Source organism: Rhinoraja longicauda, chromosome 15 (genome assembly GCF_053455715.1).
Source record: "Rhinoraja longicauda isolate Sanriku21f chromosome 15, sRhiLon1.1, whole genome shotgun sequence".
Taxonomy (NCBI): Eukaryota; Metazoa; Chordata; class Chondrichthyes; order Rajiformes; family Arhynchobatidae; genus Rhinoraja; species Rhinoraja longicauda.
The window spans coordinates 32,502,312-32,522,652 of record NC_135967.1 but is presented as its reverse complement, the minus strand read 5'-3'; the positions used below and the strand labels follow the sequence as shown (position 1 = coordinate 32,522,652).

The following is a 20,341-nucleotide window of genomic DNA, read 5'->3' as shown; positions in this document are numbered from 1 at the left end:
TCTCTTCAGAATGATTCTATCATTCCTCCTGTAGTCTGTACTCACAAACCATTAATAATCCCTGGCTATGCTACTGCTGCCTTGCATGTTTAGAGATAATATCTCCTGCTCTATTGGAGATTCCTAACCACTGTGGCATGCTTTAAAATAAGAAATTGCATCAAGAATGTTAACATATTTTCTACCAGTAAGCTTCCGTACTAAGTAGTAAGACTCCTGTGTTGCTAAGATATGAATGAACATTGAAAACAAATGTTGACCATGTTATGTTCATTCGATAAAGAGTTTCTGCTGTTTGCTGCTTGCATATAGATCTCTAAAAAAACATTTACAAAGGCAATGTGCAGGTGGATTACAGCTTTATTTTTGTTGCAGATCTTAAATGGAACCTATGAGATTGTGCTTTTTCAACACTCAGATTCTGCTTTGAAAAGTACTTTGAAATGAATCCAAAATAACATAGAATGGGGTGTAATTGCAGTACTATTCAGACTGATTGAAGAATAATATTTTATTATCCCTGTGCACTAAAGGCCATTTCAAGTCAGTAACTTGTATCTGAGCTTTGATCTCTGTTTTGTGGAGAGCTATCTGAAACATTGAGGGTGTCTGTGAAGATTATAATTAGGGCAGAAATATTAGTCATGGTTCCCGCTTGCAATCACCATACAATGATTTCCGATAGAAAAGTACAAATATTTAATCATATACGTGTTCAGTGGATTGGGCTAGGCTCTAAAGCATCTTATAATTGAATACCTTGCTTATCCTCTCTTATTTGATTTGTAGGACAGCAAAGGAGTTTTCTGGCAAGGAGACGGTACGCTGTAAATATATGTCCCTCATTGCATTATCATCGTCATTATAGACTGCAGTCCCAATTTAGGTTAGTCCAAATATAAGTGAATGGTTTAGAACCAATGGAATTGTACACACATGAAGCAAAATTCTTCATTTCATAGTTTCTGGAATTTCAGAATTGGAGTTGTTTGCCTCATCAACGGTCAGTCACAAGTCCAAGTCCATAACACCTTCAAGTGGCAACAAAAGTAGATAAAGTGGTAAAGAAGGCACATGATATGTTTACCTTCATAGGTCGAGGTTGAGTATAACCTCAGGAAGTCACGATACTGCATTATAGGACTTTGGTTAGGCTTCTTTTGGATTATTTGGTGCAGTTCTGGTCAGCTAATTGCAAGAAGAATGTGCAGGCTTTGGAAAGGGTGCAGAGGATTTTTTCCAGAATGATGCCAGGATTTGGTGGTATTAGCTCCAGGGATAGGTTGGAGAGACTTGGGTTGCTTTCTCTGGAACTCTGGAGGTTGCAGTGAGACCTGATAGAGGTATATAAATTGATGAGGCAATAATAGGGTAGATGGTCAGAACCTCTTTCCCTGGATGGAAAAATCAAATACTAGAGGGCTGTAAGGTAAGGTGAGAGGGGCGACGTTTAAAGGAGATGTGCGTGGCAGCTTGTTTTACACAGAGGGTGGTGAGTACCTGGAAAAGGCTGCTGAGATTGGTGGTTGAAAGAGATATGATAGTCGTATTTAAGAGACTTATGGGTAGGCATATGGACATGTAAGGAATGGTGGGATATGGATTATGTGCAGGTAAATAAGAGATGGCATCATGTTCGGCACAGGCATTGTAGGCCGAACGGCCCGATCTTGTGTTGTGCTGTGGTGTTCTGTGTTATGTGTTCTATAAGTAATTTTAGTTTTTGTAACATCCAAAAATGCTGGCCATTAAGAATAGTTTTTACTAATGAACTGTGAGGATGGCACAGTGGTGCAGCAGTAAAGTTATTGCCTTATAGAGCCAGAGTCCTGGTTCGATCCTGACTATTGTACGGAGTTTGTACTTCCTTCCTGTGACCATGTGGGTTTATTCTGGGTGCTTCCTCCTACACTGCAAAGACGTACCTGTTTGTAGGTTAATTGACTTTGGTAAAATTGTAAATTGTTCCTAGTGTGTAGGATAGTGCTGGTATCGATGGTTGACCGAAGCATCCGTTTTGGCATTATATCTCTAAAGTCTAAAGTTATGATGTATTCTAAGGAGTGTCACAGAATGTTAGGATGGGAATTGCAAGCTGGAACTGTGTGGGAGAGCTATGTCAGTTAGAATAGAACTTCTCCCTCCTGATGCCCCTTCCTGCCAGAGCCTCTTCTGTTCATTCTCATCATTATGATCTTCAGAAATACACTAGTGAAATTTACAGTCTGAAAGTTCAATTACAGGAATAAGATGGTAATTTTGCCTAAACCACACTTTTTTTGTAACTAATAAAGAATGAGATAGAACAAGATATAAAACTAACATTTGATCTTGTCAGTTTTTTAGAAGGTTACATTAGAATAACTCCAGATGTTTTTACTTTTGAACATAATAGCTAAAAAGGGAGTTTTTTTAATGGATAAAGCTAAAGATTTGTAGGTTGGGGTAAGCCAGAGAAGCACCACTTTCTGAATTCCCCATTGAGTTGCAATCTCACAATCATTGCCTTTGGTTTACCTGGTAGTATTAGTGTATGAAGGTAATTAGGTGATTGAATGAATGCTTGTTATTTTCTCTAACAAAATAATACCTTAGTTAAATTAAGTTGTTCATCACAGGTAAGTGCAATTCGTGAACTCTGCATTTCTTCACATATTATTTTCAAATATGTTGTAGATTTAGAAACTAAAGAAGGAAATGACAATTGTTATTTTAGGTTGAAAGATGTAATATCATAACTTTTTTTAAACAAATGCAGCAAATTTTGTATTAGTATTTGCACTGGTGAGGATTAAGAGAAATGTCACATTGAGTTTGCAGTAATTAGCATTGTCAATACCAACTGAATTTCAGTCTTAAACAGATTGTGGAGTTTAATTTCCTTAATGCCATTGTGCAATTCTTTTACTACACCTTTTGTTAACTTATTTACAGACTGTGCTAACGTGCTGCACGTAAGAATTTTACATTTAACATATTATCAAATGTAATTCAGTTTGGTCATTTCACATGATCGTGTAATGGCGTGGCAGAATATTTACACCATGTGTATGAAATAACAGAAATTAGAACAATTTCATTATTCTTAAATTAGTGTAACAGGAGCATTGAGTTCATACTTTGATTCCTTGTATGTAGCACTCCAGCATTCCCAATAAAATTAAATTTAAAGCAAAGTTTTTTTTCAAATGATATAAATTTTTCCACCTCAGTCCCCTCCTCTCCTCCCAATCCACTGGATCTTAAAAGATTCCCTGTTTTGTTTCTATTTCTATAAGCTTCCAATCCAAATCGATATAGCACAGGTGGGAAAATGAGGAAGAGCTGCCTCATGCAAAACTGGAAGATCCCTGATTCAATCAGTGTTTTGTGCAAGTGGAGGTTGGTATGTGTGGTCTCAAAGAGTAAAAAAATAATGATCAACAGATAGCTAGATATCAAAAGAATCAAGAGATCAGTGCAGGAAAATGACGCAGAAAATGGGGACTGAATGACGAAACAGGAACAAGGGGCCAAATGGTCTACTGCTAATTCTGTCTTTTTAATGTTATTTTGATCACATTTTGGCAGAAAGTGCATGGGTCATCATGTGAAAAATGTAGAGTCAGTTTTCAAGAGAGGGCTAAGGGAATCAAGGGATATGAGGGGAAAGCCAGAACAGGGTACTGATTTTGGATGATCAGCCATGATCATATTGAATGGCGTTGCTGACTCAATGGGCCGAATGGTTTATTCCTGCACCTATTTTCTATGTCTATGTCTAAACATTGGTCAATTGGTCTAAAGATGATTGATGACTGGATTTTGACAGGCTTTAATTATTCCTATGTTTGGGTGAGTTTCCAAAGTGCATTTGGAACCTATGCAAGAGTCAGGACCAGAACAATTCCTGTTTGCAATGCATGTTTTTTATTTTTAAGATGTGGAACCTGGATTTGTCTCAGCTGGAGCACAGGATATGGGGTCTAAATTGGGTTGTCAAATACTCTTTCACTTATCATTGAAATGCTAGGTTTTGAGAAGCTACCATACGACCTTTCTGGACTTCTGACAATAGCTTTTGCTAATGTCGAAATTAGAGCCCAATAACTTAAACAGCAAAATATTGCTGAACCTGGAAATCTGAAATAAAACAGAAAATGCAGAACATACTCAGCCGGTAACCCTAATGTTTCTCTGGCAGAGAGAAAATATTCGTATTTCAGTTTAGGAACTCAGTTCTGATGAATGGCCTATTCAAATGTTCCTCTTTCAGGTATTGTGCTGAGTATTTCCAGCCCTTTTTGTTTCATTTCAGTAAACTAACACTTCTTTAAAGCCATTGAACAAATTTTGAGTTCAGCTACATATATCTTACATGACACCGAGAGAAGAGTTTCTCAGTTACTCTGATTAGTATTTAATGAAAGAAGAAAAATGTTTAAGAAATTTTTGGTTCAAATATTTAAAGTAAAATATGTTCTTTGAATGAGTTTACAAATATCCAAAAAATAGAATTTTATACTTTTTAAAGTAACTCCATATTATTAATTCAAACAAATAACTCCCCTGAAAATCATTGTTGGGATATGGCTGCTTTCATGTGCCCAGTCATCATTGTTGGACGCTGCATCATTTATTTGGCTTTATAAACTTCTTTTTCCCCACTGAAATTTTGAAATATTGTTTTGTTTTGCATTCTTTTCATTTATAGTTACCTGAGCAGCAATCTGAACTGTTTTCTCCAAGCCAAAGAAAAGATAGCCTGAAAACAGAAGAGAGTGAAGAGAAAGAGGAAGAGGAGGAGGAGCAAGAAGAGAGAGGCTGCAGAACACGATCATGTATCACCAGTGTCAGCACAACTTCAGGAAATGCAGATGTCGTGAACGAAGAACGTGTTGTGTCCTCCAGTCTCGGACTGAACAGGTTCTTAGTCTGCTTTTGCACTTGTATACTGAAAATTCCATGTCTAAAGAAAAATTATAACATTAAAAAACAAAGCTTGCAATTACAGCCATATGAATTGTTGTGGAGTAACTTTTTTGTTTCCTCCTCCCCCATAGTAACAAACGAAAGCAGAGTCCAAAAGGTAAAAGCCGAAATAAAAAGCGTTTTAAAGAGAAAGGAGAAGAATTGGTCACTCCTGATGCAGACCAATCAATGGAATCTGGAACTGTGAATTCGAACAGAGAAATGGAAAGTAGCAGTAGTGATGAGGATCTCATCATCATAGATAATGAAAGTATCCAGCGATTTGAAGACATTCCACGAAGCACCAAGGAGGAAAAAATAGAACCCGTGGAGTTCTCTAGACCCCATGAAGATCATCCTGACAATGAAATAATTAACCAAAATGGTGAAAATAGTGATGGGTCAGTTATTCATGTCTGTGCAGAAAATGCACTTATTTCAATTGGAACGCAGACCAATAAATTTCCTGTGATAAAGAAAATTGAAACAAACTCTAATGGCACGAATGAGCCCACACTCTCCCATTTTAATGTTGGATCCCAAGGAAGTGTTTTAACAGACAAAGTTCATGAAATTGTTGTCGATTCAACAAAATGTGCTCCAGCTTCAGTGCAATTTTTAGAGAACCAATTGGACCATGCAAGAAAATTATTGGATGAAATAACTGCAGAAAGAGATTGCTTTAGGAAGCAAAATGAAGAACATGCAATTGCACTAAAGCAGATAACAAAACAACTGCTGGAGTACCAAGAAAACGAGCGCCAACAACAAAGCAAAATGAAAAAAGAGGCTGAAATCTGGAGTCTTGAAGAGATGAAAGCAGATTACAAGAAAATAATTGAAGATCGCGATTCCTTGACTCAGCAGTTAGAAGATGCAACAAAGGGGATGGAAAATTATTCCTTAGAAGGGAATCTTTTGAAAGAAAAGGTAATTTCTATTTAAAGGCAGAAACAGGAGGGTGATGGTAAATGGTTGTTTTTCACATTTGAAGGATGGTAGACTTTGATGTTCCTTGACGTCATTACTGGAACTGCTGCTTTTTTGATGTATATATTAATGACACAGGTGCAATGTATAGAGTACAATTTCCACACTGGTCGATAACAAATCTTGACGATGTGATAAGCAGTGAGGGAAAAGGTTATAGCCCCAACAGGCAAAGGTAGGCTGGCCAAAATGAGTGAAGAAATGGTAGGTAAAATTTCATACAGAAAACCAGAAAGGCAACACCATGGCAGATAGAATAAGGAGAGGCAATATTAACTAAGTAGTATGGTTGAGTGATCTGTGTGAATATGTGCATAAATCATTAAAAGTGGGTGGGCACATTGAGAGTGTGGTTGGTAAAGAATACCGAATTAGATGCCTTAACTATAAAAGCAGTACATTTATATTATGCCTCCGCAATTCATATTAAGATCCCACAACGCCATGGGCGCAACTACAGTATTGTGTCCAGGTTTGGTTACCAGATTTTGGTAGGATTGTTGAAGTCCTCCTGGAACGGGTGCAAAAATAAATTGCGATTTTGTTTCTGGGATAAAATATTTCAGCTATAGTATGGAGAAACTGGTTTATTCTCTTCAGAATAGAGACATTTGAGTAAAGATTTGATGCAGATGTACGAGGTCTTAACCGGTTTGTACAGGGCAAAGAAAGGGAAGCTATGGCATTAGCACATGACTCAAGAATCAGAAGACAAATACAGGGTGATGTGAGGAAAACATTTGCACAGTAGGTAGTTAGAATCACAGCTTGCAATGTCGATGGAAACAGAGTCAATAAATCAGTGTGTTTTAAAGGAAATAGTTTGAAAAAATGATTCTAAATACCTTCTTAGTTTGTGAGCTGAAGTGACTTTCAAAAATGTGTAAGTTATTATTTGCATTTTCCCCTTTTCCCTCCATGCTAAGAATCCATCTCCAGCTAAGAGGATGAGCTGGAAGCCTGATATTATCGCTTCTAGCAATTGGCATGATTCGAAAGGAAATGCATGAAAGAAACATGGGTTGGCTCTCACTCACAACAAGGGAAAGCTTCTGGTCTCCAATGCATCTTTATAATTACACAATTGAAAGCAAGAATTCACTTTCACTATGGCTTGAAACTACATGCCTTTTCAGAGTCACAGCACTGGTATTGGGTAGAAGTTTGCATCTTGTCATTGCAGATGGTCAGCAGCTGTTATCACCAACACAAGACCACTGATCAGAATTATTGTTGCAGAGGGAAGCTGGTATATTCATGAAATGTTGGTATGAATTTTAATACTTGTACGAGGGTATTTATTCATGATTGAGCAGTCGGTTTAAGGTGAAGGGGAAGAGATTTAATAGGAATCTGAGGGGTAACTTTTCCACAAAAAGGGTGGTGGGTGTATGGAACAAGCTGCCAGAGGAGGTAGCTGAGGCTGGGACTATCCCAACGTTCAAGAAACAGTTAGACAGGTACATGGATAGGACGGGTTTGGAGGGATATGGACCAAACGCAGGCAGGTTGGGGTAGTGGTCTGGGACATGTAGCTGGGGCAAGTTGGACCAAGGGATCTGTTTCCACGCTGTATCGCACTATGACTCTATGACAGTCGCTAGATTCTGAATGACAAATCTATGAAGGATCTTTGGTTGCACAAGGGAATTTGGGTTTATTTACACTCGCATAGAATTGTTGAATTTTTGTTTATTATATATTATCTTTGTGTATAGTGTTTACAGGCCTGTTATACTGCTGCAAGTAAGAATTTAATTGTTCCATTGTCAGTACATATGACAATTAAACACTCTTGACACTCTCTTGCCTAGTCCACTGTCACAGATGATTTCTGAGCTCATATGTGAGTGCAGCATTTTAATGAACAGTAAATGGCATTTATGTACTCAGCTGAGCAATGAGGAAGAGGCCAACAATAAAGAAAAGGCTGGCTATTTACTATAAGTTTCAGTGACTGGAATTCTAGTGAACTGAAAAACTGAAAAGAAAAAATAGTTTTATTGAAACACTAAAATTAATTAGGATATTGGTAAAAGCTAATGTGAAAAGAAATTTAAAAGTAAAACATTTGTACTTTACAAGTTAAAATGCAACTGTATGATAAAGATTAAATAGTAGAATTTGCTGTAATCCTACAGACTTTATTAACAGTGCTTGTGCTTCAAAATCATTCATATTCATGCAGCAAAAGGGTCCCACTGTAACTCATCGTGCTTTGTGCAGGTATATTTATGTATTTTTCACTGCTATTTATCTTGTGAGTTGGATGTGAATGGGAGGACAGTCTTTGAATTATTCTTTAGTTTGCATGTATTTTGTTTCAGTAAACTCAGTCCCACAATCTGAATCTATGAATGCCACTTGAATATAAATGCAATTTTTTTGTAGTTCTGTTAAAATTCAGTTCATTCGAATGAACTGTTTAAGTTAATTGGGGGGAGAAGAGTAAACTTTTTAAATCTTTTTATCCCTCATGAATAAATCTTTCTCTTCCTCTTCGTACTTGCATTATAAAAAATATGACTAGAAAGGAATTTATTCCAAATCACCATATTAGTGAAGCAAGGCGTTTTTCCACATTTATTATTTGATGGTTATCAGTCAACGTAACCTGAAATGTAGATTTGAGAATCTGTTGATGAAAGGGAAGTATTACATTCAAACAGATTTATTAACATTTTAATTTAAAGTCACATTTTGAAAAATTGATCATACTTCTTTCACAACCAGGGTTCTTGTTAACTGGTGGCTGGAGAACTCTACAGATAATTTCATCAACAGTGAATACATGTCTGTAATGAGGCAATTCATAATTTTAAGATATATCTTGTACTAATAAAGATTTTCAAATATCCAGCTATGTTGCTTGGATGCAGTAAGGCACAATCTAGATTGGAAAGGAACCTTTCTGGTTTGGAAATTTTACTTCTGAATGGTTGTCTCAAAGAACCTATTAAAGTTTTTAAAAATCACTCTACACTCCAAAAAAAAAGTGATTTAACATCGGCGTCCCGATGCTGTATTTTCAAGAGGTTGACTATTGGAGAAAGATTTTAGATTTATTTTGGTTTTTATCCTTGTATACAAAGTTACTCAAAAAGTGGGCACAGCTGATCCACAGTTAGATTAAGAAAAGGATGAAGATTAGAACAGTAGGGAACTTCATCATTAAATACAAGGCTTACTGTTTTAGTTTATTCATTTTGGGCGTATGGGCATTGCTGGCAATGCCAGGTTTTATTGCGCACAGAAGTGCCAGGCAATGGCCATTTCCAACAAGAGAGACCTACGATTTATGCTTGACATTCAGTGGCATTAACATCGCCATGCTCCATGCCTTCAATATCTTGAGAGCCATCATTGACCAGCCTTGTAAATATGTGGCTATGAGAGCAGGTCAGAAAATCCTACAGTATGTGATTTAATTCCCCAATAAATCAAATATGCACAAGAAACTTAATTGCATGAAGGAGAAAACAGCCCTTTAAATTATCTTTACTTCCAATAGGCTAAATATTCATTCTCACAGTCAACAATACTATGTGGCTCCAGTGTATACTGTTTTTAAAATGCACTCCAGCGACTGACAATCTATTGTACCAATGCTTCCCAAATTTCCATCTGCCATCAATTTGGACTTCAGAAGCCAGAGAGGACCATAACCTGCAGGATCCCCTCCAAGTCACATATATCCTGACATATATCACAGTAGATGATGATGAAGATTGGAACAGCAGTGAACTTCAGCATTAAATACAAGGGTCAACTTTTTATTTTTGGACGTTATGGGCATTGCTGGCAAACTCACGTTTTATTGTGCACAAAAATGTCAGGCAATGGCCATTTCCAGCAAGAGACAGACATTGTTGTCACTGATCTAAACCTTGGAATTTCCTTCCCAACAATACTGTACATGTTTACCAGAAGGCTGCAGTGGGTCCAGAAGGTGGCTCACCATCACCTACTTAAGCAATTATGGATTGACAATAAATGCTTTCCTTTAAAGATATTTAATTTGAAAAATAAGAATGTAAATACTCAGGTTTCGATCTCACGTTTCTCAATTTAAAAAAATATTCAAAGGGTGGAAGGTATGAATTTATACTAAAAGGCATGGGAAATAAAATACTACTTTTTTTTAGCTCGTGAACATGGAGCAAGAAAGAGATCAATTCAGATCAGAATGTGATAAAATAAAGCAGGATATGAAATCCAACAGAAACAAAGGGGATGAATTTTATTGGACCAAAAAATCAGCTGCTGCCTATAGATACTCGGAACTAGAGCTGATGCGGACAGAGGTGGAGAAGTTAAAAGGACAAAAGGAAGAGCTGGAGAAGAAATTGGATGAAGCCCTTAGATGTAATGCATTACATAAAGAGGCATTGGTTCCTTCCACCAGTCAAGGAGTTGCACAGGCTAACAGGTAATGAACATATAAGTATTTAAGGCTAAAGAGAGTTTTGCTTTACAAAGACCCTTTAACAAAGTTATACCATTGAAAATTCTTGGGAAACTCTGGGTATTGCAAAATTACTTAACATAATTGTTTATCAACAATCATTTGAAAAATTATTGAAAATTTAAAAAAAATTAACTTACATTGTGGTTCAAACCAAACATAAGGAATATTTTAGAAATCACCAGCTTAAGGTGCAGGGATATCTGCTGAAGCTGCTCCTGTCAGAGTCCACAAGTTCAATTACATAGCGCACATGTCTTGGAATTGTTGAGCAGAATGCTGGACTTCCCATTGCCTTCCATAATCCAAACTTCCTCCCAATTAAACAAATAGAAAGCCAGCTATTCTGATCAGAACAATAGTTTTGCAAGTGAAAGTTCCAACCCACTGCACTGTTGCAAGCTTTAGACACCAGAATCTTTGTTGAAGTACTTCATGCTTGTAGCCACAATGATATGTAACATGGAATAACAAGATTGAAATTGTGAACAACCCTACAAATTCTCTTCCAAAGCATCAGGAAAATTAAACGGTGAGGCAAATTTATAGGAATTTGACATTGTGTGAGATGCAGTGATGAGTTGAAAAGCATTGCTAGCCAGTATTTCACTCTGTACAGTCTAGTTACTTGAGTTCCAAGTTGCACTATGCGGAGGCAAGTTCACACCAAGTCCTGCTTCTGTCCTGTTCTTGAAGTCCACATGAAGAAGTGAATAGTAAACTGAGCAAAACCCAGAGATTATGAGCGATCAGCAGTTGTACTGCTATTACATGTGGAAGAAGAGTTTGACTGGGACAGTATTGAAAAACATAAGCAGATAGGTCCACTTTCTGGCCTTACAAACCACACAGTCCCTTCAACCAGACTTCTCTTCAAGAGAACATAAATGATTGGAGTTTCAAAATAGTGAATGTATGAGACTGTTTCCAAAATGGCAATGTACAGCAAATGTCTTCCAGGCAGTTTTTATTAAACAAAAACAAGGGTGATGCTTCAACCAAAACTGAATGAGCTTTCCTTTGAACTAAGCTTTTCTCTTTCAAGTGTTCTACTTTCTATCAATGTTTCTTCTAAAATGTGAACAAAATAATTAAAAATAACTTCTGTTGTGTTTCAACAGTTTAATGGCAAAGCTGAAGTCATTGCGAGTAAAGGTTGGGCACCTGTTGGGTTCTGTTCTGCCGCACTTGGACTTAAAGGATATCAGTTATGAAACAGACACAATTGACGATATCCTGGAAAAGGTCATAGAAGCAAATAAACTCTGAACTCAATCTCTCATATTGTATAAATACAGTAACAACAGCCGATGATTGTGTTTGACCAAAATGTGAGAGCATTTGTAATGTTGAATCTCAGAAAAATAGAAAAAGTGATAGCAGTGTACATCAAGTATTTGCACACTTAGCTACACTGACTACCTACCAAAAACACAAAACTGAATGTTTTGATAACTATGTAGTTGATTAGATTTATACATTTGTAATGAAATTGTCAGAGTTGCTGGTAATTACACAAATTTCTGCTATGTTTCTCAATTTTATTTTTTTTCTTACTGAGATATGTGGTGCAAAATGTATCCTCCAGCAGTAACGCAATTGAAAATATGTCTGAAGACAAATGATTATTTTGTTGTATTTCAAAGAGTAGAAACTTGTATCCAGGGCAAAAATCCATCTGCTGGAGGAACTCAGTGGACCAATTCTGAAGAAGGGTCCCAACCCGAAATGTCATCTGTCCATTTCCCTCCACAAATACAACCAGGCCCACTGAGTTCCTCCAGCAGTTTGCTTTTTGCTCAAGGTTCCAGCATATGCAATCTCTTGTGTCTCCAACGAGTATATAGGACCGACTTAAGATAATAATAAGCTATACGTAGTGGAGATACAGAAGCAGATATCTGATGTCTGTTGTTGCTTTATGGTTTTAAACCTGTGCATTGAAATGACTTACCATTCCACTGAGATCTCATTCTCAATCACTTTTGCAGTCCCTAAGTTTGTTTTTATATTATCTTCTTAGATTTATCTATGGTTAGAAAGGAAAGTATTAATGAAGATCACTTTTTCCTTTCTTAGCCAGTAGATGATTGAGTAAGCCTGTAAAACAATTGGCAGATTGGTGTTGAAATTCAGTAACAAAGAGTGACAACTCAAAGATAACATATGTATGTACTCAATTAGCCAATTCTCCGACTGCTATTACAAGAGAAGTTCTTAAGATGCTTTCTTAGCATCCTCCTCTTACAAAAAATGTTTTCTTAGAAACCAAGACTATTATAACAAGATGGTTCATGTAGTTACGAACAAATCAATATGTTGCCTTTGGCTAAAACCTGAACCAAAATCGGATTTGAGTGATCTGGTTACTTTTAGAATTTGCTGGTTACTGCAAAAATGTTCATTTCTACAGTTATTTGGATTCAAAGTACTCTGACTGATTCCAAGATGTTAGCTGAAATAAAACACAAAATGCTGCAAATATACAGTAAATCAGGCCACACCTGTGGCAAGAGAAACAGAGTTAACATTTCATATCAAAGACCTTTTGTCAGATTATAACTCCCTTCCTAAAAGATTACTGATTACTGATCAATAAGCTGATTTTTTCATTGGAATGTTTCACTATCATCTAAAGCAGAAGCAGGGAGAAGTACCGTGAAAATTCTCAAAGATGCTTATTTCCAAAGCTCCAGCTGAATTGAAAAAAAAATGTCTAGCTTGACTAGGTGAGTCTTTCTCCCATTTGTTAATTTTTATTACATTGGAGCAGAAGTTAATTGTTGGTGTCCAAAACATGAAGGGAAACCCAGTGAATTAACTGGAATATTCCTTACTTTCAATGCAATATATTGTATTAGGCATTAAACCCCAAGCGAGAAATTTCCTTTTGTTTCTGGCATTGAACATGTGAGAACATGTATTGTCAGTTGTTTATGCTTCCCATCTCGGAACTAATGCTTCAGGATGGGAATGCAACCAGAAACTGATACTTTTGTACACATTGTGCTCAAATGGACAAAGGTATTTTTCTCCTTGTAATTCCAGAAGGTCCATTCCCCCTGTGGAAGTGTAGCAGAGAAGCCTTGACATTCGCCATTGGAAACAGAAGGGTGCAGTTTTTAGCATTGTCAGGATTGGCTACTGACGTTCTCATCACTGGCAGTTATCTTGGCAGGCTCAGAAAGTTTAGAGACAGGCATCTTTAAGTCATTTGTTGATTTTTTGAATATCTAAGTAATGTTCACGTTTCTATGATATCTACAGGTGCTTTACTTATTTCCAGTTGATCTCTTTATCTGAATTTGTTACCGTTTTCAGCAAAATACCCAGTCACACAGAAAGTGAATCATAAATTAGCTTATCAAAGGAAGTACACTACAATTAGTTTTAATAAACTGTTTTAACTTTTAAAGATAAATGCAAAATTATGGCTTGCTTGCTCAATATATAATAGTCCTTTCACATTGAGGATCTGTGTTTTAATATTACAGTGTGATATGTTGAAATGTTCCCTCTTTGACAGTAATGAAAGTTTGAACTCATTACAAGCTAACACTGCAGACCTGTTTGTATTTTGGTATTAAACTGGCAGTCCTTTCCAAAGAAATTTGAAAGGTGATTTGTGGAATGTAAAACTATCTAGGCCATTGAGTAATTACTACTCTGGATACCCTGCTTCTTTTTCATACATCTCAGATTTAATATACTTCAAGCTATGTCAACCAGACTTGTATGTACTTGATGGAGCAATGTTTGGTGGGTAGATAGTCTTGCCTTGTTATTAATTAACATTACATTTAATTTAATAACAAATTTGCTGTCAATACTGGACATATTGGACAAACCTGTGCCAATATTAACATTCATTTTTGTTATTTAATTTGTGCCTGAACAAAATTCAGTGTATCGAAAAGTAAATCTTTTTTTTACATTATCACAATGTACAATTATTGTTACTGTAGATAAATTTAGCAGCCACTTTGTGCATACTTGTTCTGTGTTCTGTGTAATGTAAATGAGATAACCAGTTCCTGGATGTTTGAATATGTCGATTGAAGGACAGCCATTAGCCAGGGAACCAGAAGAAGTCACTTCTCTTCCTTACAGAGTCTTGAGATTTTTTTTACGATCCACTGAGCAGTAGCGGTTTATGGTTTATGGTTTATGTCACACCTAAAAGGCAGCACCATTGGCAATGCAACTCTTCTTCAGTTCAACACTGAAGTATTAGTCTGGAATAAATGTGAAATTTATTGAGTGATTCTACTTTATACAGACCTGCAGCTTAAGTAAGGATTTACTGAATGAGATAGCAGTTTGATGGTTATAGCTCTATGTGAGCGCCTCAGAGTATGTTCAAATTCCACCCTACAAAGATTACAAAATTGTTATCATTAAATAGAAACAACCATAAAAACTGCTGATTTGTCTCTAATCAATCTAATCTAATTTCAAATCATTCCTTAATATCCCTCAGGGTGAGGCTCATGCCCATTCTATGCAGTCCAACCTAAATGACTGCATTATAGCATTACTCGTTGTTTTTAATGATGTCTGAAATTGGCTTCACGCACACTCAGCTGTAAGAAGAACGGTTAAGAAAAATGAGTCTTCTCAGGACGTAATTGTGTCACTTCAGTCCACATCCTGCAAATCTGCCATTCGATAACATTTTCAAATTGAGTCTGAGGCCTGTTGAGTAAAAAAGGTGGTGCAAGCTTTCCGTTACATCGAGCCATGCTGCCTTTGACTAGTTGTAGCTTGATACTTACACTTTCAAAATATAGACCTTAATATATTTTAAAAGAAAAAAAACATAAAATTGAAGCTGATTGCACTTAGTGCAGATTCATTGCAATTTCACTGGATTGCAATTTTATTACAAATATTTAACTGAAAGATCAGCTTGACTCTGCTGAAGGAGAATTTTAAGGAGTGTACAAATTCTCAATAATTGCTCCCCTATACATTTTCTAGAAATTTTATTTTTTTAGTCTTTGAATCTGGATTAAGTATCATTAGGATTTGGAGTGCTGTTTCATTGTAATATATCTGAATATTAAATAAACAAAATTCAAAACATGCTTTGTATAGTCATACCACGTATGAGCATAGAATGACAGCATTGTTTTAGAGGTTGAGATTACAGACCTTGCACACACAAGGAAATGATTCCTCTTCCGAACTATTTCCCCAATGGAATTTGTTCAGAAGTGCAAAACATCATTATATAAGATTTTCCTTAAAAAATAAAGTATGTAAATATATATGAATTTACTTTAGCCTGTTTTGCCCATGGAGATATGTTATTTGTACTGACAAATAAGATCATTTTTGAAATGTTTGAAGTTTACAAAATTTCTTTTTAATATGCTTTCTGCTATTGCCTCGCTACTATTGCACACTACTTTCATCTTCTTAAACTAAACCTCCTTTGTGTGCCATATGCTGAAATATTCAATTCACAAAAGGTTTGACAATACTAACTGAAATCTAAGGCATCCTCACAATTGGAGGAATGAAAATGCAATAGAGACATATCAAAGGGCTGCGTAAAGTGCTGTTGGGTCTGCTAATGATGGCAGTAACAGCTCAAAACCAAAAATATTCGTAGACCCCCGTCTTTCCACACCCCCCTCTCTATTGAGAACCAAAAAGCATAAACCTTAAAAATGCAAGTTTATTCAATGTAAAGAGTGCAAATAATTTTCTTAACTGCTACATTGTTAAAATCATTTTCCAAGAAAAGCAATTGCAAGCCTCTGATTCCTGGATGAATTTACATTCCACCTTATTGTGACCTCAGTGGTATTGCAATTGTCCAATCAATAGATAAAGCATGCAGACCTCTCATTTCCCTATTCGTGTATGCCCATCTCTATCGATTGGTTAAATTATTATATTCAATCAAATTGATAACTTCAATATGTTTTTATTTTTCTGCCTGTATATATTTGGGCCTAAATGTATTTCCATGATCACACTGCTGGTGGAAAAAGGACAGAGATAGGGTCTGAGTCCTGTGCTGTGTTTTCCTCCTAATTCAACTTTATTTAAACTTAATACCAACAGTATAAACAACCTTCTGGAGATTGTCAAGAAACTGGACTGGATCATCAAACTCTTTTAGGGAAACTGCCATTCTTACTCTTTCTAATCTTGATACAAGTTCAGGTCCATGTCAAAATATTTAATTCTGAACTTCCATTTTAAAATCTTTTTAGTAAGCTACTCAATTTTATGAAAATAGGGGGCAGTTTTTAAAGAGATCTTAAACATTTTAAGACCAACATCAAATTTTCACAGGACAGTCAGTAATTGAATTTTGTTTAAAATAAATGTTTAAATAACATTTGAGATTATAAACTACTTTCCTGCAGTTATCTAACTCAGGACCTGCAATTCATAGAGGACCGCCTGGGTAACAATAGCAGCAAGCCAAGGCGAGATTTCTCTGCAGCAAAGTAGAAGCCTAAAAAAAACATAGGAAACAGGAGCTAAACCAGGTGACCAGCTCCTGGAAGATGGCTGGTGTAATCTTAGCCTCAGCATCATTTTCTAGCACCCTCACCATTCCCCTTGTTTTCTTTATAGTCATCTCTGTATGGAATATATTCATCAACTCCTGAGTTAAAGAATTCCAAAGATTCATGAACCTCTGAGAGAAGTAATTCCATCTCAGTTCTGTCTGAGATGGGTAACCCCATATTCTGAAACGATCCCCCTTGTTCTAAACATTCCCACAAATCAAAATATTCTCTTTGCATCTACTCTGGCAATCCCCCTCACAATCTTTTACATTTCAATGAGATCACCTCTCATTTTCCTACCAACTAAGCATGTCTTCATGCACCAAGCCCATCATCCTTGGAATCAACTTGGTGAACCAGCTATGCATTGCCTCCAATGCCATGTTAAACGTGGAATCTGAATCAGTATATGAGACTCTTATTAGTTCTAGTCTTACAAGATGTTGCTGCAAAACTTCACTATTTTTATAATAACCTCAATTACCTCCACGCTCACTTTTGTGTTTCATGCATTCACTTTGTAGCACAACATTTTAGTCTCTCCATGTAAATGATTGTTTCTTCATTCCAGTGAATAATCTCTCATTTTTCAGCATTAGACTATTCTTGCTGACTCAACCTACCTATATCCCTTTGAAGGCTCTTTGTGTATTCCTCACAACTTGCTGCCCTACCTGTTTTGGGTTTTATCGCTCAATTTTGCAACTATACTGAATCCCTTTATCCAAGTCATCACTATAGGTTGAACCAACATTAAACCTCTGCTTACTGATTGCCAATTCCAAAATGATCAGTTTATCCCAAATCTCTATTTTCTGTTGAGGTCTCTCACATTTATCCATGCTAATATATTACTCCCAATTCTGAGCACACTTATACAATAACCTTTTATGTGGCATCTTATCGAATGCCTTATGGAAATTAAAATACTCTGCATCAACTGGTTTCCCTCAAGGTCAATAGTTAACTGTTTTTAATGAGCCACAACCAACAGATTTAAAATATTAAAGGTGCAATGTACATCGTTATGTGTGATCGACTATCATAAAAGGATTCACATCCTTTTGTAATACTACATTACATGAACTGATGTTTTTGTATCTTCTGTATAGGTTTCAATAACTTCTGATAAGTTTTATTCATAATCAGTTGTAGAGTTTAGGTATAGATTGTCAATGATTTTAACAAAGTGGGTATTTTTATTCCTTTCATTAGATTAGTGCAGTAGGAATGTTCTGTAATGAAAGGTGAAATATTGATATATTTTAACCAAATATATTTTTACAATAAGTATTTGTCTTGCTTTGGTGCTGAAGCCCAGTATTTAATTTTTTTATAATCAATATTAATATCCAAGTTATTAATGAGGAACTTGATTACAGTTACCAACTGAAGTGAGTTTCTTTTGCCAATTTGTTGACCATTAAAATGGAGGAGGGAGGAAAAGGAATATGACATAGAAATAATCGGAATATTTCTCATTCAATTTGTGGATTTAATTTTAAGAAAGTTTATAGTATAAAATTGTTGGATCCCTATAGGTGATGAGATTTTGACTGGAAAACCCTGTACCACCTGAAGTGAGCAAGACCAACTGGCATTACAACAAAAAATACGTGCATTATGTCTACACTTTCCCAATGCAAAATCTGGCAGGATTTGAGATGGAGTGAAAATCATGATTTGATTTGTAATGTTTCCTCTGTTGATGATTCAAATTAAATTAAAACCTAAAAAAAATTTAAATTAAAAATTTGAAATTTGAAAATTTGGATTTTTCAAATCCAAATGACAGAGCCACAAGTACTTGGGTCCTGCCTGTTTTTGGCACCAGTGGAAATGTAATCTATACACTCATATCTCCTTAGATGTTCATTTTTTTCATAACTTTGAATAAAGAAAAATGTCTATTTCTATTAAATTAATATTTATTGTTTGATATTTACAGAGGGCTTTATTGTGTATGTAGGTAATATTTTAATTGTAGAAATATCTCACTGTCATCATGCTATCTTATGTGCAGTAACAAGGTAATTGATCAATATTTTATATCCATGATTGTGGCTCATTGAACTAACAAAACTTTTAAAAAGGGTTTTGTGTTTGTTTAGTAAACCTGTTGTTTGTAAATACACTGCGCCATATATTGATTCAACACCTGAATTTCCTTGGCCCCCATGTAATAAAAATTCTGACCTCTTGTGCATTCTGATCTATGCAGTCCTGTTTTAAACCTGTGATTCACTTGTACCTTTTCCAACAGGAACACTAGAAACTACTGTGAGATGTCCCTTTCACTGTTAGAATATGCAAGGGAATATGCATTCTTGTGATTTACTGGGATATCTTGCAGTCCAAATATGATGCTGCCAATCTAAAACTCTTCAAATGTTTAAATAAGTCATGTAAATAAAGAGGAATAAAGATTACAAGCATTAGGAATATTCTTATCATTTACTTATATAAGTGAAAAGTTCTTTGTGGACAACCACACTCCATATTCCACAGTGTAAGGACACTGAAAATTCTGCAGGGAATGGAGAAATATGGATCACATGCAAGCAGAGGAGATTGTGGGCTGAGGGCCCTGTTCCTGTGCTGTACTGTTCTCTGCAATAATGTTGCATAAGTGAAGTTGCCTTTGCTTCCATTTCCTCTGAAATTGTGTCGGGTTTGCACCCAAATCATATATTTTTTGGTGCAATCTATCAGGTGTAGATTGAACTAGGCATTCCTCCATTTAACTATTTTTATGTCTGACTTCTTTGTGCTTTTCCACAACTTTGCTAAACCTAATGAAACTATAATCACTGTCCTCCAACTGCTAACTTACTGAAACAATCATCCAGTGAGCACTTCATTTCACAAAACAAGAATGAGCACAGCTTCCTCTTTATCAGACCAAGGAAACGCTGACTCGGAAAGTTATTTAGTAAGTTTCTCAGGTTCCCTTTTTTCCCCTTGCTATGTTATTCATCCAGTCTACATGAGCATAATTGAAGTGCCTCAATACTAGTTCTTGCACATTTTTTTAAGTGGCCCACACCCTATAATTTATAAGCTTTCTCGTTTAATTGTAACAACGAACTGCCCGAATTTGACCTCAACTAAATTATCACTCACTATTTCTGCAATGGTTTCATTTTTCAATACTGCTACATTTCTGCACTTCCCCATTATTCCCAGATAACTTGTAGCCCGTAATGTTGTTCCCAGTTACCCCTTTAAATCTTTTCCGTTTGTGTCTTGATATCACACGATGATTTACACCGGTGATCTTACTGACATTATAGCAATGTGTATTGTATATACATATATATATATATATATATATTCCAAACATATCTCAGACTGTCCTGCAGTTACATCTGCTCTATTCCATACTTTTACTGAACTATTTTCA

At 36.0% G+C, this 20,341-nt stretch overlaps 1 protein-coding gene across 2 annotated transcripts in view; it reads left to right on the top strand.

Annotated features, from left to right (window-relative positions):
* LOC144600629 (MORC family CW-type zinc finger protein 4) overlaps positions 1-19,332 on the top strand; it is a 91,897-nt gene extending 72,565 nt beyond the window's left edge. For both annotated transcript variants that reach the window (XM_078412450.1, XM_078412451.1), the window contains 4 exons: positions 4,694-4,905; positions 5,043-5,880; positions 10,086-10,369; positions 11,527-19,332. In XM_078412450.1, the coding sequence (XP_078268576.1) occupies positions 4,694-4,905; positions 5,043-5,880; positions 10,086-10,369; positions 11,527-11,674 (1,482 nt within the window). In that variant the 3' untranslated portion in view covers positions 11,675-19,332. The remainder of the gene's footprint in view (positions 1-4,693; positions 4,906-5,042; positions 5,881-10,085; positions 10,370-11,526) is intronic.
* Positions 19,333-20,341: the final 1,009 nt, after the last annotated feature.